At 43.6% G+C, this 20,473-nt stretch overlaps 1 protein-coding gene across 11 annotated transcripts in view; it reads left to right on the plus strand.

Moving 5' to 3' along the window:
• LOC103103694 (zinc finger protein 260-like) overlaps positions 1–20,473 on the plus strand; it is a 197,825-nt gene that overhangs the window by 99,059 nt on the left and 78,293 nt on the right. For 3 of the 11 annotated variants that reach the window (XR_008918180.1, XR_008918179.1, XR_008918178.1), the window contains exons 1-6: positions 5,602–5,808; positions 6,145–6,264; positions 7,489–7,659; positions 12,328–12,454; positions 14,082–14,177; positions 15,028–20,398. The exons of 1 other annotated variant lie outside the window; for it this stretch is intronic. Coding sequence is in view for 4 of the 10 variants with exons in the window: in XM_016422698.2 (XP_016278184.2) it covers positions 7,588–7,659; positions 12,328–12,454; positions 14,082–14,177; positions 15,028–15,164 (432 nt within the window). In the remaining 6 variants the exon portion in view is untranslated. 7 more of the 11 variants (XM_016422698.2, XM_007492421.3, XR_008918182.1 and 4 more) reach the window with 7 other exon arrangements.

Raw genomic sequence — 20,473 nt, forward strand, 5'->3', positions numbered from 1 at the left:
TTTAGTTCACATCTTCTCTGGTTAGATTATATCTTCTGAGTTTTTCACACCTCTTTGTTAACCTCACCTTTTGTAAGTTACTTGACCTTTTTGTGATTAATTTAACCTTTACAGGTACTTAGCAATTTTTTGTATTAGATCTAAAAATAGACCTAGCTTAAGGTTCTAGCTTTAACTCTAAGGTATGAGTTAGGGACTTTCATTGTGCAATCAGGAGTTTACAACTTTTTTTCCCTAAGGCACTGTCCGAGTAGGATGGAGTAATTTTAAAAGTTCCCAATACATGCCTGATTCAAGTATCTCCATTGTTACAATAAGGGAATAGCTAAATCAAATCTTCTAAGGTACAGTCTGAGTAGTTTTTAAGATTCACAATACCCACAGACAAACAGACACAGTCACACACACTCATACTCACATTAACACATAGTCACATACACATATAGATATACACAGAAACAGTCACACACACACTCAGTCACATACTCATACTCACATCGACACACACACATAGATATACACAAAGACAAACAGACAAGGCACACACTCAGTCACACACATTCATAGTCACATTGACATACAGATACACACACACATAGATATACACAAAGACAAACAGACACAGTCACATACACACACACACACACACATACAATATCTCCAGAATGGAAGGTCCTGCATGTCCATCTTCTAGTCAGGATGGGGGTCACCCTCTTGAGTGGATATAAAAACCACTGTAAGAGGGAAAAAAGGGTTTTACTAAAAAGGTTGGACTGGATTATTAAAGAATGGGCTCACCAGGAATTTAATTTATTCCAAAGAGATGTATTTACAATTTATTTACAAAATATAGAAAGAGTGAAGTAGGAAATCAGAGAAAGGATAGGGTAAGATATCTAGCCTAAGCATTAAGTAATTACTCATGGCCCCTGGCTCAACCCGGGCAGGGAGAGTTAGTCCTAAGCCAGAGAGGCCTCAGCAAATCAGAGGACTTAGGGATGTCCTCTCAAGAGGTAGGTCTCTCCTGAGGCTGGTCTCTTCAGAAAATCCAGGAAAGGAGTCAGCCTTTTCACTCACCACGTGAGTGAATCAGTCCAAAGGGAATGATTCAAGGACAGTCTCACCAGGAACAAGGTCTTGGATCCAGTCAACAGATTCTTCTTCAGCCTCCAACGTAAACTCAGAACTCCAGAAGAAGTCAGAAGTTGTCTCTGAAGATCTCAGATGATTCTCCTCCACAGGAAGTTGTAACTCCCTTTGAAAGACACTTTCTTTTGAGTCACTTCCTGTACCTTCCTCCAATTTTTACGTCTACCAATTATTGGTGAAGCTTTGCTTTAGGACTGCCCAGGGGCCCTCAGTTTGATTCTGATTTGTCACCCACTATTGCACACATGGGTCGCAGACCTCCCCACTCAAGTGTGAATGGGGTGTTTACACCTTTGGAGATTTAAAATGGGCAGAGGAGTTCATTTCATTTTTACAATCAGAGGAGATTTAAATTTAATCTTTACACTGCCCTGGCTTGGGCTGCCTCAGTCTGGCCATCCCCATAAGGACCTGACAGTTGATCCAACAGGACTAAATGGCAGCCCACAGAGAAGGCTAGTGGCCCAGAGTAGAGAGCACACAGCCAGCCCCAGCTGCCTCTCAGCCTTCTCCCACCTTCCTCCCCTCCCCCTCCTCTGCCCCTTTCCAATGGCTGCCTCACACCGGAATGTCCTCCCTCCTCCCTGGCCTCTTGGCTTCCTGCCTGTCTCAGCTCACATCTCTGCAGACAGACACACAGACACCCCAAGACTGTCCTCTGTCCATCAGGGCTCCAAGCCTGAGCTCAGCGGCTGCTGTTGCCTTCTGTGTCCCTCTCGAGGGCAGAAGGGGGTTCCTGGGCCTCCCCCAGTCCTCTGGAGGGTCTTTGGATCTCTGGGCTGGAGGCAGTGCTGAAGCAGAACCTCCTCAGCTGGCCCAGAGGCCCAGGAGACCTGGAGGAAGCAGCTCTGTTTCCCCCAGAGCCTCTCTGGACCAGCTTCCCCCCAGCTCCTGCTTAGGCTCTTATTCTCTGGATCTTACATGGGGGAAACTGAGGCAAAGGCTGGGAAGGGCCTTGGCCAGGCTCCTCCCCCAGATGGGCCGTGTCTGAGGCCAGGTTTGAACCCAGATCTTGGGGGTTCCAGGCCCAGGAGGGCAGCCCTGGAGTCACCTGATTCTTCCTCTGGGGAGAGGGTTGGCCCCTCCTTTGGGAAGTCCTTGGGGGTCCCCCCAAAGCTGAAGGAGCAGCAGGATGCTCAGAGAGATCCCTGGAGGAGGGGAAACTGTGGGAAGGGGGCCTGGGCCTGGAGGGTCAGCTGCTGCCCTGTGCCTCAGTTTCCTTCTCTGTCAGAAGGGAGATCCTAGCACCCCCTCCTCAGGTCCTGGGGGAGGATGGATCTATTCAATGATCAGTCAATCAATAGACACTTATTAGGCACCTGCTGTGTGCCAGGCTTTAGACTGAAGCAGCGTGCAGTGTAAAGAAGAAGCAGCAGGGCAGGGCTGGAGGGGAAATGGGGGGAGGGGAGAAGGCTACAGTCGCCCAGGTAGGGGAGCATTTCTGTATAACCCCCTCCCCCACCAGGAGGCTTAACCCAGGGACCAAGGCAGGAGAACTCCATTTCCCAGAATACCGCTATCCAAGTTCCTTCCCCACCATGGCAGCCCCAAGGCATGCTGGGAATGTACTGTGCGGGAGTTGGGGGGGGGCGGGGGTCTCACCTCCTGGAAGGCTCACAACTGTGCTTCTTGGATCCTTGCTGGGTAAGAGGTGGTGGGGAGAGAGTCAATAATGCGCAGGCGCTGTCCTGGCTCCCTGCTCTGGCAGTTTAGACTTTCTGATCTGAACTCCTGGGAACAGGGCTGACCCGAGTGGACCCTTTCCTGGTTAGGGAGCCTGCAGTGTGGGCAGGAGGGTGTGCGCATGGGCGATGAGAGGGGCGGGGGGGGGGGGGTCAGGGCCATCCCAGCACCACATCCCGGGCCGCGGGGAGCAGAGATACATTGAGGGATCAGTCAGGGACAATTTGTGATTAGCCCTTCCCCCATATAGTGGTAGTCTCTGGGTGGCCGAGAATGACTATTGTCTTTGTGCAGTTTCATCTACGGTGTACCCTCATGTGGCTTTGGAGTCCAAAGGCTGAGGTGCACAGTTTGTGGCACATGGGGCCTGGGACACCAGTAGTTACGGGAGGTGCGGGTGTGGCCTGGTGTCTGCGTTCACTCGCATCAGCAAGACTTCCACGTAGCTCATCTTCAAAGGTGGCGGCGGCATGGTGAATATGGGTTCGCCAGCTACTTCTGACAGAGGCAGCGAGTTCTAGTTGCTTTGGTGTCATGCCAGCCCACTTCAATTTGGACTTTAGCTGATCCTTGAATCTTTTCTTTGGTCGGCCTTGTTTCCCGAGTCCAGCTGACAGTTCACCATAGAATACCTATCTTGGTATTTGCTGTGGGTCCATGTGGATGACGTGTCCAGACCATCATAGCTGGGTTTTGAGGATCATGACTTCAATGCTGGTAGAGTTGGCTCTGTCGAGGACTTCCTGATTGGTGATTCGGTCCTGCCATCGGATCCTCATGATTGATCGGAGAGAGCGTTGTTGGAATTGCTCCAGCTGTTTCATGTGCTTCTGGTACAGTGTCCATGTCTCACAACCGTACAGGAGCGAGCTGAGGACCACTGCGTTATATACTTTGAGCTTTGTTGCAGTGCTTACACCGCTGTGTTAGAGGAATTTGCAGCGCAGCCACCCAAGTGCCTGGCTGGCCTTTTGGATCTTAGCATTAATCTCGTGGTCTAGGGACTCGTTGTTGGCGATGGTGCTGCCCAGGTACTTGAAAGTGTTGACGTTAGAAAGCTGTGTGTAGTCGATGGTAATGCACGGCTGGTTCGTTGGCCTTCCTGGTGCAGGTTGGAACAGCACCTCTGTCTTGCTGAGGCTGATGGTCAAGCCAAAGAGTTTTGTTACGGTGGAGAACCTGTCCACAATTGTTTGGAGATGATTTTCTTGGTGGGCCATGAGAGCACAGTCATCTGCAAAGAGAGCTTCCAGGATGAGTCTCTCTGTTGTCTTTGTTTTTGCAGTCAGCCGGCAAAGGTCAAATAGTGAGCCATCCAGTTGGTATTTGATGTAGACACCGAGGTCTAGATCCATCACAGCATGTCGTAATACTTGGGTGAAGTATAGGTTGAATAGTACCGGAGCGAGGACACAGCCTTGTTTCACGCCATTGGAGATGTTGAAGCGATCGGAAGTCTCTCCACCAGATAGGACTTCCCCTGTCATATCAACATGAAAGAGCTGGATCAGTTTGACGAATTTTGCTGGGCAACTGAGCTTGCTGAGGATCAGCCACAATGAGTCCTTGTTCACTGTGTCGAACGCCTTCGTCAGGTCTATCAAGACAATGTAGAGACTCAGGTTCTGCTCAAGGCATTTTTCCTGCATTTGCCTCACCGTGAAAACCATGTCGATGGTGCTGCGATCTGGTCGGAAGCCACATTGTGATTCAGGCAGGTTTTGTTCTGAAACAGATGACAGGAGTCTGTTGAGTATAACACGGGCGAGGATCTTTCCAGCAGTGGAGAGTAGTGAGATGCCTCTGTAGTTGTCACAGGCTGCTCGTGAGCCTTTGTTCTTGTATAGGGCTACGATGGAGGCATCTCTGAGTTCTGGGGGCATGTCTTCCTCTTCCCATATGCTGGTCAGAACTATGTGGAATGCCTGGAGCGCCTTTCCATTTAAGGCCTTGTACACCTCGGTTGGGATCCCGTCTTTACCGGATGCTTTGCCTGCACTCATTTGTTTAATGGCTTTTTGGACTTCCTCTATTGAAGGAGGGAAATCAAGTTGTTCAATGGAGCAGTTTTGGGGGATCTGACCAAGGGCCCTTTGGTCGACTGAAGAGGGTCGGTTGAGAAGCTGACTGAAGTGTTTTGAGAAGCTGACTGAAGTGTTCTTTCCACCTGTTGCTGATGCCTTTTTTATCTTTTATGAGAGTGTCACCGTCAGAGGATAGCAAGGGAGTGGTGGTGGGTTTTAATGGCCCATAGACAGTCTTGAGGGCACTGAAAAATTGTGTGTAGTTTTTTATATCAGCAACGCGCTAGATTTCTTCTGCCTTTTTTTTCCCACCACCAGGGCTCTAAACCCAGGGACCAAGTGGGGGGTGGGGGGTGGGGGGTGGGGTTTGTGGTTGGGGGACTCCATTTCCCAGAATGCGAGTGTATTGACTTCCGGGAAGGAAATCCTTTCCTGTGGAAGACTACATTTCCCAGAATGCCTGCAATCTGATGTCCCGCTAGTGTTGTCACCTCCCTTTGTGGCAGCCCCAAAGCATGCTGGGGATTTCATGGGGGTCGTTTCAGCTCCTGGAAGGTGGGCACGTGTGGTTTTCGGACCATTTCTGGGTGTGAAGGGGAGGGGACGCAGGTGGTGCGCAGTCCCGGTCCCGCTCCCCGCTTTATGGTGGACCAGTTCCGGATTACAGAGTTTGGGAATGGGTGGTGGTCGTGTGCGCATGTGCACCAAGAGAGGCGGGGCAGGAGCCCCGGGCCCCAGTGTAAGTGTGTGGGGGGAGGAGGAACTTCCTCGGTGTTTCCCTTCCTGTCCAGCCCCTTGACGGACCTCAGAAAAGGGACCAACACGGAAGTGTCCGGCAGCTCAGTCTGGACGGGGAGCCAGGACGGGGCTTTGCCCTCCTCCAGTGGCGGGAATGGCCCCTCCCGCGGCGCGAGCCAGGAGGCAGCTGGGGGGGACGAGAGGAGGGGCGGAGGTATCTGCCCGAGCCCACCTGCCATGTTAGGAGCTCTGATCTCGGGCACTGAGGAAATGCCAACACGCTCTCCCCACCCCCACCCGATGGCTCTTCCCCCCCCCCCCCCATTACCCAGTAACCCCTCCTAGGAGTCTCCCTCAGTCCACCCAGTGCAGTTTCAAAGTGGAGTGAAGCCAAAGATGGCGGCAGAGGGGGGCGGGGCTTCTTCCTGGCCCGTCTAAGGTCCTTCCCAGCCTGAGGCTCCCTGTTTTCCCCTGAGAGAGAGACTCTCCCCTGAGGGTAGGGAAGGCCCTGAGAGCCCCCCTGAGCCCTCCCCCTCTCTCCTCCCCTCAGGCGCACACAGAGGAAGTCTCCCCCCTCGGGGCTGCCACCCCCTGAAGCACCCCAGGGTGGCCCCGCAGAGAGCCCGCAGCCAGAGCTATGGCCCCCGGGACCCCGAGGCCCCCCTCCCAGGTGAGTGCAGCCCCTCCCCAGGCCAGGCTGGACTCCAGCAGAGCTCAGAGCTGGGTCTCGGTAGGCCTCCAGGGGCGCCCTCACTGCTTGTCCTCAGGGAGCTCCGGGGTCCGCCCTGGCTGCCCCCACATAGATGGTGTTCTGGGGGTTTTCCAGGACCCTCGTTCAGAGCTGAAGATCCAAACTTGACCTGTGGTCAGTGGCAGCTGCAGGTGACCCCCAGGCCCCCCCCCCCCCAGAGCAGGTGTTTGCGGGTGTCTGGCGGGTCATGCCAGGCTGCAGGGTGCCGAGGCGGGCAGCGGGCGGCGGGCAGCGGGTGGCGGGCAGAGGGCAGCGGTCAGGGTCGGAGCCTTTGATCAGTCCAGCACAGGTCAGAGGAGAGAATGGACGAGTCGGCAGAGGAGCCTCTCCTGGCCGCAGTCCTCGGGAGCTCGAGGGTGGCCTGACTCTTCCCAGGCTCGAAGGGCCCTGACGGGCCAAGCTTGTCTCGGGGACCTCCTCAGGCCAGCCATTCACTGGCCTTCCCGGCTCCTCCTGCAGGGCCTTCGGCCTCCCCAGACGACCACACAGAGCTGAGCTGTGATTGCTCCCACCAAAGGGTTTCACGTCCTGATTGTTGGAAGATTCTGATAGGGCAGACGCCACGCCTTCCAGTGCGGCCATATTGACGCTACAGTGTAGGGGAGGCTTTTTACAAATCCAAAGAACTTTGGCGTGTAGAAGAAATTGAATAAGATCCGGAGCTGTGGGGCTTTAGCCCCTGTGAGAGGGCATTTCAAAGAATTCTGCCCAGGATTCGTACTTCTTCCCGGCTTAATACTTGAAGCAAAAGATTTGCCCAAAACAGAGGAGGGGGAAGGAGTGTAAGGGTGGGAGCTCTCAGGGTGACCAGCCTTGTGGGTGGTTGCTCAGGTGGAATATCAAGCCCTGGGGTGGTTTGGATGCCTGGAAGGAGTCTAGGCTGAAGAGGGCTCATTCTGGTGGATACTAGAGGGCAGAGAAGCAGGCAGGCTCCTTAGGTCCTGGCCTTGTGTACTATTAGAGGACAGTGTGATCTTGGAACTTCTATGGTGGGGCAGGTGGGGCAGTGAGGACTGCTAGGAACCACCCAGATTAGAGGAATTCCAAACAGGAAGTTGTCTTCTTTTCTCTGCATTCTTCCCTTTGAGCCCAGATTCCTCTGCTTTCCTTTGAGGCTGACATCTTTCTGCATTCTGGTTCTAGCTCTATCTGAAGGAAGAGCTTTTGCTGTCTGATTCTGGTGGCTGCCCTTTGCGCTGAGCTTCATCTTTTCTGTCTGAACTCTTCGAATGTCCTTCAGATATGTCAGGAGCCATTCTGCCTCCCAGGCCTGGCTGCAAGGGCTGCTCTCTGCCCTGCTCCTATTGTGGGAAAGTAAGTTGTGTTGTGTTAGAAGGAATGCTGGTTCTTACTGCAGGTCGTCCAGCCTCCCACAGGGGGTGGGGTTCTTGGAGGTGGGACTGTGTCAGCTGAAGAATGAATATGACACAGCTTTCATCTTCAACCAGCAGACTCAGGTTTCACAGAAAAACTGCTCCACCTTTGCTGGGGTAATTTTTATTTTTTTATCTTCTGGTTATAGATGCTTGGCACCAAGTTTCATTTTTCAACATACATGTTTCATTACAGATAATTGAGTAAGTTATACATTAACTTTTAACAAATCATTTAATTAATATTCTATGGTTATCTTATATACTATGTTGCTGTAGATTATAATAGGTGGGTTAAAAGAAGGGTTCAAATTAACTATATCTATAAAAACCAAGTTTATGTGGCTAAAGGGAGGAAGGGAAATGGGAATTAAGGATACTTAATTTCTAACCCAACCCAGAGATTAAAACCCTTATACCTCCTATAATTATTTCTAAACTAAAGTCTTAAAGTAGTAATTAAGGTTAGGGGTGTTTGGCAGGAACAAGGATAAAGGCCAAAGAATCTCACAACCAGGAGTCCTCTTTGAGTCAAGCAGTAGTCCAAGTAAACAGCTCTGTTGAAATCCACTTGACAGCAGCCAGCAGCATCACCAACTGCAAGGACAGGCAGAATATCAAGAAAGCCAAAGAAGAGGGAATCACTGGTTCTCTGGGTTCACCTCAGAAATACCAAACAGTAACCCACTTGACTGTCCTGACTTCTAGGAAAAACAGCAGCTTCTCTTTCTCCAGAGAAGTCTTATCAAGTGCTCCCAAAATCTGCCTTTGTTTTCAGTCCCCAGTTGCTGAGAGTTTTCTGGAATGTTGGTTTGTAGGACCTCTTCCTGTCAACTTGCTCCTGCTAAAATTCCCTTACTATAAGATTCTGACAACGAACGTGAAGCTTAGAAGATATACTGTCATGGGGTCACTTCTTCATTAAACCGTGAGGCTCAGACATGCTGTTAAGCTAAGAATAATTGTGTGTTAGTTTTAATCAAATAGATACTCAATCAGGATTTCTCAGGAGATAATCAACAAAACATTGCTGCTAAGTGTGGGATCAGAGGGTAAGAATACCATAACCTAGATTTAGGTATTTTTTAATAGCAGGCTTTCATTTTTCTAATGTTTCACTAGAGTATCTAGGCTTTGCTTAGCACAACAAATCAGTGAAGTATAACATACCAGTCTCTGCCTGAGAGGTAATTAATATCCCTGACTTGTAGTGGGGTAGAGTATCTGAATGCAGTTTTATTAGAGGTTTTAAACATAGGAAAGGGATGTTTCTCACCTAAGTGGGTACATAGGAATCTTTAGATTTAATTCTGTGAGTTTGATCTTTTGGTAATATTCTAGGGGCATAGAGTAGGACATTCGTATTAATCCTGCATGCATTTTGCTCTCATCTATTTTCTCCTGGGGAACAATTCCAACAATAAGGGATATTAGTGAGAGAAATCACTCAGAGGCAGGGCTGAGTGTATGTTTCCTGCCTTCCTGAGGGCCGCTTTGCAACCCGCAGTTTCCATGTGTGACTGTGTCAAACAGCGTGGCTTTTGATGGCTGCCGACAGTTTCTGGCCCAAAGAATTGCCGCTCAGACAATTCCTCTCTAGACATGAAGGTGTCTTGAAGGATGTTACACATCATGTAGTCATGGGGATGGAAAAGCCATTGCAGGGGGGTGGAATAGCCCCCAGATGGGTATAGAGGACAGTGGATTGGCCCCTGTAGGGTTTCAGATTTCTAGATTGTATTGAGGGTCTGAGGAATCGTCTTCCCATGCTTAGAAACTCAACCTTTCCTCAGACTATTCCTCCCTTGGAGGTTCCAGGGGCATTCCAGGCTGAAAAATAGGGAATGGGTCAGGAAGAGGTGAAATGGAAGGGTTTCTAATACCAAGCATACCCTGTGTTTTTCATGTAGCAGAGAGGAAAGGTAGGAATGTGAAGTTTAGATTAACTCCACCCTACTTATTCTTTAGCATTTTAGCCACCAGGAATGTATACAGCCCCACTTAAGGATTAAGTGTGGGGGAGGAAGGTCTATGACCCACATGTGCTAGCAAGTGACAAATCAGAAACAACTGACTGCCTCCTGGGCAGTCCAAAATCCCAGTTTACGCCATCATTGGTACATATAATGCACAAGAAGTGACACAAAGAGCTGCCTTTAAATTTAATGGTCACTTCCTATGAGGGAACTTCGCTTTGGAACTTGATGGTGGAACAGCTCAGGCGGGAGATCTCAGACTGCTTCCCGTGGGTTGTCACATGGTGAGTGAATAGGCTGACTCCCTTTTCTTGGCTTTCTGGAGGCACCAGCCTCAGGAGAGGCCCCTCTTCTTGGAGGAGGCCTCAGTGGCTGGAAGCCTTGTTAGATATTTAATCCTCTAGCCCCTTCCACCCCCAACTCCCTTTGCTGGGGCCTCTGAATTCCTGCCTGGTTCAGACCAGGCCGGAGCAGCTATCTTTCTCTTTTCCTTAATTTTCTTCTCTCTATTTGTAAATAGACTACCACAGAAGCCATTCTGACTTGAGTAATTCATTGGGATTTAGGAATTAAATCCCTGGCGACCAACTCTTAAATATTCAGTCCAACCATAATTTTACCCCTAAAAGGAGAGCCCTACCAAGAGACTTGTTATTGTCAGATCTGGCTACTAGCTTGTTGGTTATTCCTCAGTCAGCCTCTTATCTTCTTCTCTTGATCCTTGATCCCCAGGTTTCCATAGTTACAGGGCTAGGCTTTTATCCTTTGTTTTTCATAAATAAACTGTTTTTTGAAAATTAATATTGAATTATGGGATTTCTGTGGAATGTTTCCCTTTAGCCTAGCTAAGGTTAGAGCTCCAGATTTGCTATCCACTTCATCCCAAGTTATTTTTTAAGTTTATTTAATGAATTTAGGATATTTTTACATGGTTACACGAATCATGTTCTTTCTCTCCCCCCTTACCACCCCCCTCCTGTAGCCAATGAGCAATTCCACTGGGTTTTACATGTGTCATTGATCAAGACCTATTTCCATATTATAAGTATTTGCACTAGGGTGATCATTCAGGGTCTACATCCCCAATCATATTCCCATTGAACTATATGATCAAGCAGTTATTTTTCTTCTGTGTTTCTATTTCCGGAGTTCTTTCTATGGATATGGATAGTGTTCTTTCTTATAAGTCCCTCAGAACTGTCCTGGATCACTGCATTGCTGCTGGTAGAGAGGTCTGTTATATGTGATTGTGCCACAGTGTTTCAGTCTCTGTGTACATTGTTCTCCTGGTTCTGCTCCTTTCACTCTGCATCAATTCCTGGAGGTTGTTCCAGCTCACATTTCATCCCAAGTTATGAAACTAAGGGGGAGTCTCCCTTCTTTTGTTCAGCTAAAAGGATTAAAGGAAGACTGTCAAGCCATGGTGAACCTTGACACATTCTGAGAGTGTGCCAGGCCCCAACCACAAGACTGGGGAAAGCTTGGACTGACACCTTTCTTTTATGGACAAGGACCTGCTTCTCCTGTGATGAAGTAATGAGGGAGGAGTTGAGGTCTCCTAAATCTCCTTCCTCAGTGACATCTGAGATGTCAGAGGAATATCCAAGGGAGAGAATGACTGGTGAGCTCACTAGGGAGATAGCTATATGTGAGAGATAAAGACAAAAGACCTTTGCTAGAGGAGAGAACTACTGTTTTTTGTTCTTTTAGATTTAGGAGAGAGTCAACTGACCACATTAAATGACCAGTCAGTTAATAAATTATTGAAAATAAAGAAATTCTACCTCTTGAGAATTCCACTCATTACACTGTCAGTGTCTTTCCTTTGAATTAGTTCAGTCCCCAACCCTAGTTAATAAAATGTTATATTTTAAAAAGATGAATACCTCTTCCTTTCCTTATACATACTCTTCTTTCTGTGTAATTAATGTAAAATGACTGAATATATTCCAGTAACAAATGAAATTCATCATAATGTAAAGAGAGGATATTTTGACTATGGCACCTCCTACTCAATGGTTCCTTACCCCAAACTCTCAGTATAACCAGAGACTGCTTCTTCACGTAGTTAGAATCAAGAGTCGGATCCCATTGAACTCTGGAATCCTCTGGATGCTTTTGTCTAGATAAGGGTATTTCAACCTTTTAGGAATTAAGTAAAGAAATCCTTTTTCTTTGTTTTCTCATTAATTACTGGTAATATTTTCCCTCTAGAATACACAGTACATGCTACCTGCTCCAAAACTCTTTAAAAAATGTTCTTACCAGATCAATTATGACACTTAGGATGAGGAGGAATTTCAGATCACCTCTTTCTCCTTCACAGAATCTCCCACCTCACTCAGAGAGCACTTCCCATCTTCCTGATTCCATAGGGAAAAGCATTTCAGAGTAAGACATTTCTCCAGGTTTTACTCTTCCAACATCATTTTCCCTTTAGACATAAAATTATTTTCTCAATATTCCACTGGGCTGTGAATGACTGGCCTCCAGTGCTGGCTCTGACACTCTTCAAGGTTAGAAGTTTGGATAAATCCCTTGTGTGCTGCAATGTCCTCCAGAAAGTGAATGAGGGTTGTACTAGATGATTTCTGAAGGTTCAGTTCAAAATCTCATGACTTTTGCTGGTTTAGGTGTCAATAACATTTCATGATGTGGCCGTGGGATTCACCCAGGAGGAGTGGGACCTGTTGGACGATTCTCAGAAAGAGCTGTACCTGGAGGTCTTGCTGGACAATGTTCAGAATCTACTCTCTGTGGGTAAGAAGATTTTCTTCTCTTAATCCTGAATTTCTCAGTAAGGGAATGTCATCATTCCAAGCCAAAGGTATAGGATTTTGAGCTCTTCAATGATTAAAAAAGCAAGAGCTGATCTCTGCCCCGAGTTCTTCTGCCTGCTTTTAATTAAAAAATAAAAAAGTCAAACCAATAAGAATCCAAGTTATTCTCTAGTTGACAAATGGTCAAAGGTTCTGAATAAGCAGTTTTCAGATGAAGAAATTAAAGTTCTCACTAATCATATAAAAAAAAATTTTAAATCCCTCTTGATTAAAGAAGTAAATTAAAAGAACTCTGAGGTACCACCTCAGCCCTAACAGATTGGCCAATATGACACTAAAGGAAAATGACAAAGGTTGGAGGATATGTGGCAAAATTTAGACACTTAATGCATTGCTGGTAAAGTTGTAAACTGATCCATCAATTCTGGAGGGCAATTTAGAATGACTCCCAAAGGGCTATAAAACAATGTACCTCTTTTGATCAGTAATACCACTACTAGGTCTGTACCCCAAAGAGATCAGAAAATGACGGGAAGGACCTACTTGTAGGAAACTATTTGTACCTGGTCTTTTGGTGGTAGCAAAGAATTGGAAATTGAAGGGACGTTAGTTGATGAATAACTGAACAACTTGTGGCATATGATGGTAATGGAATACTGTTGTGCTGTAAGAAAGGATGAATGTGATGATTTCAGAAAGGGTTGGAAAGAGCTATATGAATTGATGCAGAATGAATTAAGCAGAACCAGGAGAACATTGTGCACAGTAATAGTAATATTGTGGAATGATCAACTGTGATAGACTTAGCTATACTCAGCAATACAATGATCCAGTAGACTTCTGAGGGACTTATGACAAGTAATGCCTCCAGAGAATGAACTGTTGGATTTGCAATGCCAATGAAAGCACATGATTTTTCTGTGGTTTGTTTGGGTTTTTTGTTTAGAAGTTGTGGTTTTCTGTGATAATTCATTTAATAAAATTGATAATATGAAAATACAGTTTTCAAAGAAGTATAAAAATGTAGCTCATAACCCCTAATTCTGCCTAGTCTAGTGAGATTATCCTGATTCCTCTTTCATTCTTTACTCAAATTGCAGGCCCCATGATAGGAATGGAAAGGAAGAGAATAAGCATTTCAAAATACCAACTCTTGGTTCTCTCTTGGGTAAAGGAGTTCATTCATTTAACATTACTATGAATTTGATGTCCATATTGTCCTCAATTCATAGTTGAAGCAACTGAAGCAAACAGAGGTTAAATAACTTGCCCAGGAGCACCCATTTGCCATTTCTCTGAAACTAGATTAAATATATTTTTTTCACTCCAGGTTCTGATCTCTTTCCCCTTCACTATCAGCTGCCTTTAATTTCTAGATAATGGAGGTTGTGGAATGTGCCTCTCTTTCTAAAATAAGAGGTATATGAAGATGGAATTTTCTGATTTCAAATGGGTTTCATGATCTCTGCCTTCCAGCAAATGTCCCAACAGTGAATAGCATAGAAACCATTCTGTAGGCCTTACTTATATGCCCCCTTTCTGTTAAGAGGACTATGTTTTTTTTTTTATTTTTTGCTCCCGATATCTTCATTCTTTCTTATGTCCAGGGCTTCCAGTTCCTAGAGAAATTTTTATCTCCTGTTTGTGGCAAGGAAAAGCACCATGGATGCTAGAGCAAAAAGGCCCAAGAAACTCCTGTCCAGGTGAGTCAGGTGAAAGCAAATGCTTGATGGCTGTTATCCCAAAAGACCTTTATCTATTGTAGTGAAGGGAATGTTAGACTTGAGGACTGGCAGACCAGTGGTGAATCATGCTGTTCATTTCCTGAGAGATGGATGATGGACTCAGTATAGAGTATGAGGCAATATATATAGTAGGTCATAAAATAGGAAATATTTAGTATGTCTGCACTAAATGGCATGTCTTTGAATCTGTAGTGTGAAGAAGAAAACTTATATTCCACTTTCAAAATTACTGCATAACAATTAAAAATAGTGAAGTTCTTTCTCAGCTTAGCATATAAAATTTACCAAGAATATCAATGTGATAATGCATTCAAAATGATGAGAACAAAAATATCTGGAATGTTACCTGAGATTCACAAAATTATAAGAATAATGGATGTGACTACTTATTAGGAAAGAAAGGACAAAGTAAAAACACTGTCCAATATTGTGGACAAAGCATATTCAGGCACAGGGTTTGAGTTGTAGTCTAGCTGCCAAGAGGTTGGTCAGGCCCTTCTTCCATTCTTTACTCTGATATGAGTTGCAAAGTATCATGAGAATATTGGGTCTGCAAATGTCACAAGTCTGTTGTGAGGTTTTATTGTTATTGTATATAAAAGTATTTGTAAAATCATCCATCTTGCAGATATGACCAAATAGTGTATCCAAAGACTGGCTCTGCTTGTTTAATTTTGAAAACTCCTTTTGGCCTGGGGAAATAGAATAAAAATCAGTTTACTTTCTACCATCAGAGAAAGGAACTTATTTGGCTCTGTGTGTGTTTTCTCTTTCCTTCTCTGTTTATGTCATTATTTGTTTTCTTCAGAGACCGACACTAATTTTGAAGTGAAGGAGATGTCTACAAAGCTGAGCTTTTTTGTGGAAGGATCTGGCTCCCAGAGATGCATGAATGAGGATCCCTATCACTTCATTTTGAGAGAAATCCGTGACTCTAATATCAAGGTAAATAAAAGTCCAAAGAGTGACTGTGAATTTGATGAGACTACAGAGAAATTCATACAATATATAGGCTTAAATCAGTATACAAAATTGACCACAGGAAATGAATATTGTCACAACAGTGTATACCGCAAATGTTTTCCTGAAGAAGTAACACTTCTTCATTCGCATGAGAAACCTATGGAAATGCCCATGTATCAAGGTAACCTATGGAGAATGGGCTTGGGCTGGAGTTTAGACCTCATTAGACATCCAAAAATTAAACATGTAAAAATGGTTTCTATGAGTGATAAAGGTGGGAGACTTTCTAGTCACAACTCTGAGCTTGCTGCACATGAGAGAATCCACACTGGAGAGAAACCTTATGAATGTAAACAGTGTGGAAAGACTTTCACATGGAGTGACTCTTTTGTGAAACATCAGAGAATCCACACTGGAGAGAAACCTTATGAATGTAAACAGTGTGGAAAGGCTTACACACAGAGGGGCCATCTTGCTGCACATAAGAGAATCCACACTGGAGAGAGACCTTATGTTTGTAAACAATGTGGAAAGGCTTTCCCACTGAGGGGATATCTTGCTAAACATCAGAGAATCCACACTGGAGAGAGACCTTATGAATGTAAATACTGTGGAAAGGCTTTTACACAAAGGGGCCATCTTACTCTACATCAGATAATCCACACTGGAGATAAATCTTATGAATGTAAACTGTGTGGAAAGGCTTTCACACGGTGGAGCTCTGTTGCTAGACATCAGAGAATCCACACTGGAGAGAAACCTTATGAATGTAAACAATGTGGAAAGGCTTTCACAGAGAGGAGTAATCTTGCTAAACATCAGCAAATCCATACTGGAGAGAAACCTTATGAATGTAAACACTGTGGAAAGGCTTTCACACGACAGGGCTATCTTACTCTACATCAGAGAATCCACACTGAAGATAAATCTTATGAATGTAAACATTGTGGAAAGTCTTTCACACGGAGGAGCTCTGTTGCTAGACATCAGAGAATCCACACTGGAGAAAAACCTTATAAATGTAATCAATGTGGAAAGGCTTTTACACAGAGAAACCATCTTGCTGCACATCAGAGAATCCACACTGGAGAGAAACCTTATGAATGTAAACATTGTGGAAAGGCTTTCACACAGAGGGGCCATCTTGCTGCACATAAGAGAATCCACACTGGAGAGAAACTATGAATGTAAACTTTGTGAAAATATGTTATGTGGGACAACTAGTGGGTAGAGAAAACTGCTTATAAAGGTGAAACCAAGGCTCTGGTCTCTCTCTCACACTCTTCTGACTGGAGATTGGAGCTTAGGGAACCCCTGTTGGTGGTGAGCTTCATTCTATCAGAATGGCACATGAGGTGGGTAGGCTAGGCAACTCTATTTTTTTTTCCTTCATTTCCCACTCTTTACTATCACTACTAGGAGCCTCATAATTTAATTTTAATTATTATAATTTGGCTGACCATAAAGGTTTGGCAAGTACTCTCATTTTCTTCAGTTTCTTCACTTTTTACTCTCCCTAAACTATTCTTCAGTAAGTCTGTTAGTAACTAAGTTAGATTGGTAAAAAAGAAGCCAATGTACAAACTGGTTTAGTACATGCTAAATGTTAGTGTCTTTTGCCTTTTTAAAGGAATTGTTAACATTGGAATTGAGGGTATGTACAGAGAAGTTGGTGTCGACACCATATTTTTTTCACAAGTAATAGAGAAAATCATTTTACATAAGAATTTTAAGTATTTGCAATAAATATATATATATATATATATAGAATGTAAAAAAAAAGCCAAGATGCAGACAAGACTCAGTTATCAAGACTAATCAAAGCTACTACCTTGTAGCCCAGTACTCTGGATTGGTGAGAAGGGTTTAAGTATTTGGACATGTTAATGAGCTTGACTTTTAGATCCCCCCACACATACACCCTAAAAGAGCAAGATTTGGGGAATTAAGCTTTGATTTCCTGATCCCAAAACCAGGTGTAACCCAAATGTCTCACAGTTTCTAGCACTTTTAAAGAGAGTATCTTGCTCCTGGGAGTCTGTTTTTTGTTTCCTTAAGTCCTTTCTGAGACCTTCTGCGTTAGCTTAAGATGTGGTGTATTAGGTGGTTCTTTTGTTAGGTGGTTTATGGTAATATTAGGTTGCTGAGCAAGCACACTGAGCAATAAGGTAGTGAGAAGTCAGACTCCTGTCTCCCTCCTCCCCTCCCACCAACTTCTGTTATTGTCTTTGGTTGGAGTCAAGCTGGGATCCAGAATGAGAAAGTTGACTGAAAATCTAACAGATAACTCACTCTCTAAATTGTAAGAAACAGGGGTTTCTTTTAAGGAAGGAGGGGAAAGGGAGGTTGGATAGGAGAGAGGGGTTTAGGATTTCCCTGATCTAGAGTAAATCTTAAAATAAGTAACTAGAATTATAAAGTCTTATAAGAGGGATGTTGTTAACAGTTTTCAAAGGTCCTGAGAGCCAAACTCCAAATATTTCAGAGAGAAAATCAGTAACCAAAAGGCAGAGAAATCTCCTCAGCTCTTCCTCCTCTAGTGTCAGGAAAGAGTCCCCAGCAGCAGTTTGTGTCCCTCTGTTTAACTGCCTTCTCCAGGTCACATTCTCCCCTGGAATTTTTCCTTGATTGACAGATCTCTGAGCTTCCATTCATTGCATCTGTTTCTCTAGATTTTCTGAAGTATTACTCCCTTACAATCCCCCGTTTTACATTTTGCCCAGAATGCAACTTGCATTCTGTATTAACATTACTTACCTCATAAGTTTATCTTGAAGAATTCTTAACTGTCTAAGCTTTAGCCCACACTATGTTAAAATATTCCACTATGTCCCCTAATAAAAAATCATACTCTGTCTTAACTATTCTGAGTAAATATCCCTATTCTAAGTTTGGGTGTAGGAAAGTGGTGTAGGTTATAGATATTCAGTACATAAATATGGGTTTTTTTTTTACATAATAGTAAACAATGCAACAATTTAAACTATTTTTGACAATGTAACTGTCCTATGTCCTAATGTCTATAATTTGTTCTAAGTAAAAGTTTCTATTAATAACAATTGTTACTAAGGTTATTATGTAAATTAACTTATATAAATAATGCTATACCTCTGTCCTTACATCATCTAGGATTTTGAACAAATTTTCTAAGCTTTCTCTATTTTTGTTAGTAATTAGAACATTAATAAATTACCTTAATCTCGTTAGTCTGGTAGTCCATTAGTATTTACAAATGTACATAGTTTTTATCTATACAGATTTTACATAGGTACAGTTACAATACAGTGTTGTATGTAATTTCTGTGCAAAGTCATGAAGATAAGAAAATTCTCTTTGTTTCAATTTTCCACAGAAATTTATAAGTATATCAGTATGAATTTTGTGTATGTGTAACTATACAATTGTTGTATACTTAACACAGTCCATGAGATTCTCTTCTTCATTGTATTTATGTGCATTTGCATATGTATGTATGTACCTATATGTGAGGTTAAAAAATATCACAATCTTACATGACCTCATGACCATCAGTTCAAAATTCCAAAGTCTTTCCATGTCTTTAGTATCGATTGTAGAAACATACGTGTCTTGGGTTTTCCATCTGTGCTGCATACATTTATTATCTGTCATCTCACCTTGATTGAAGTCCCATGTTCTTTAACATGCAGGAACACACAGGAACATGCATGCGTATAAGCTTCTCATATGCATGTATGTAAGATTGATTTCTATTTCCTTGTGCATGGAAGTAAGTTTGAGTTCTTCATGTGTGCTTGTCAGTGTTTTAGAGTTGATTCTTCATTCATGGAAGTATGCCTTTACATATAATCTTCATGTATGGATGTATGTAATATGTTGTACTGTAAAATTTTTCAGGATGTGTTTTATGCTTTTGAAATATATTATTTTCTATCATTTGAGGTTTGATTTCACATGGGGGTTTCATTTGTATAGCTTGCTTCTCTAACATGTTCATGTTAAGAGATTCTCTTGACTTTTGAGTTTTTCTTGGAGATAGAATTCTGCTTTTAGCTTGTGGGTTTCTGGGTTCTTGTTAGTATAGATAGAATGATATATGATGATATATTTCATAGAGCCATGTCTTCTTAGTCAAGTAACTTCGTTTCATTTCCATTGTTGTTGCATGCAGAGATTATTTTTCATTGAATCTGTAATTCTAATGTGTATGTACTTTTAGAGATATTTCATCTTTGCTTTTGCAGTGCTTGTTTTTGTCTTAATATGTACTCTCATGTGTTTCCTTCATATTACCATATGTAATGCTTTTACGTATGTTCTTTATGTTTTCTCATTCATAGCTTTCCATGTATAGGGACTGTTGTTAAATATTGCTAGGGCTATTTGTTGTAGATGTTATTTTATTCATCTTCATTGCTGGTAATGTTATAGATATCATGTATCATGTAATTTTACAGATGAATCATGAAACCACGGATATTTGTGTTCAACCTTTACTGATGTAGGCGTTACCATGATGACATTTACAGGACCTATCCATCTTGGTTCTGTAGGAGATTCTCTATTAAAATTCTTGACATATACTTTGTCTACTGGTTTTATCTTATGCAATGAAAAATCCAATGGTATTCTTTGTACCAGTAATCCTAGTTTTCTTAATTTTTCCAGCCCATTTTGTATTTTCCTTAACTATTCATGAAGTACACATTCCTCTTTTAACATAGATAGATATGATGGTTTTGCTGTCCTACCATGCCAAAGTGGTTGACCATATAACATTTCAAATGGCGATACATGCAAGTCACTTTTCGGTCTTGTTCTTATTTGAAACAAAGTAATAGGCATAGCATCTGTCCATTTCAAGTGTGTTTCTGAACAGAGTTTTCCTATTTGTGTTTTTAATTCTTTGTTCATTCATTCCACTTGGCCTCAACTTTGAGGTCTATAAATAGCATGATAATTACATTTGATACTCAGGTTCTTGTGTATTTCTTGCAGAATCTGGGAAGTGAAATGTGACCCTCTGTCCAAGTCTATGGTATCGGGAATGCCATGCCTAGGGATAATTTCTTTCAGTAGAAATCTCACTACTATGTCTGTATCATTTTTCTTGGCTGGATATGCTTCAACCCATCTCATCAGTCTATCCACAATAACCAATGCATACTTGTATCCCTTGTCTTTGGGCATGTTAATGTAGTCAATTTGAATACATTGGAAAGGCATATAGCTGAGAGGTATGTCTCCTAATGCTATGTTGTTAAAGTGTCCCTAATTGTATTTTCTATATGTTTCACGCCTGACAAGTTCTA

The sequence above is a fragment of the Monodelphis domestica genome, chromosome 4, assembly GCF_027887165.1.
Source record: "Monodelphis domestica isolate mMonDom1 chromosome 4, mMonDom1.pri, whole genome shotgun sequence".
NCBI lineage: Eukaryota > Metazoa > Chordata > Mammalia > Didelphimorphia > Didelphidae > Monodelphis > Monodelphis domestica.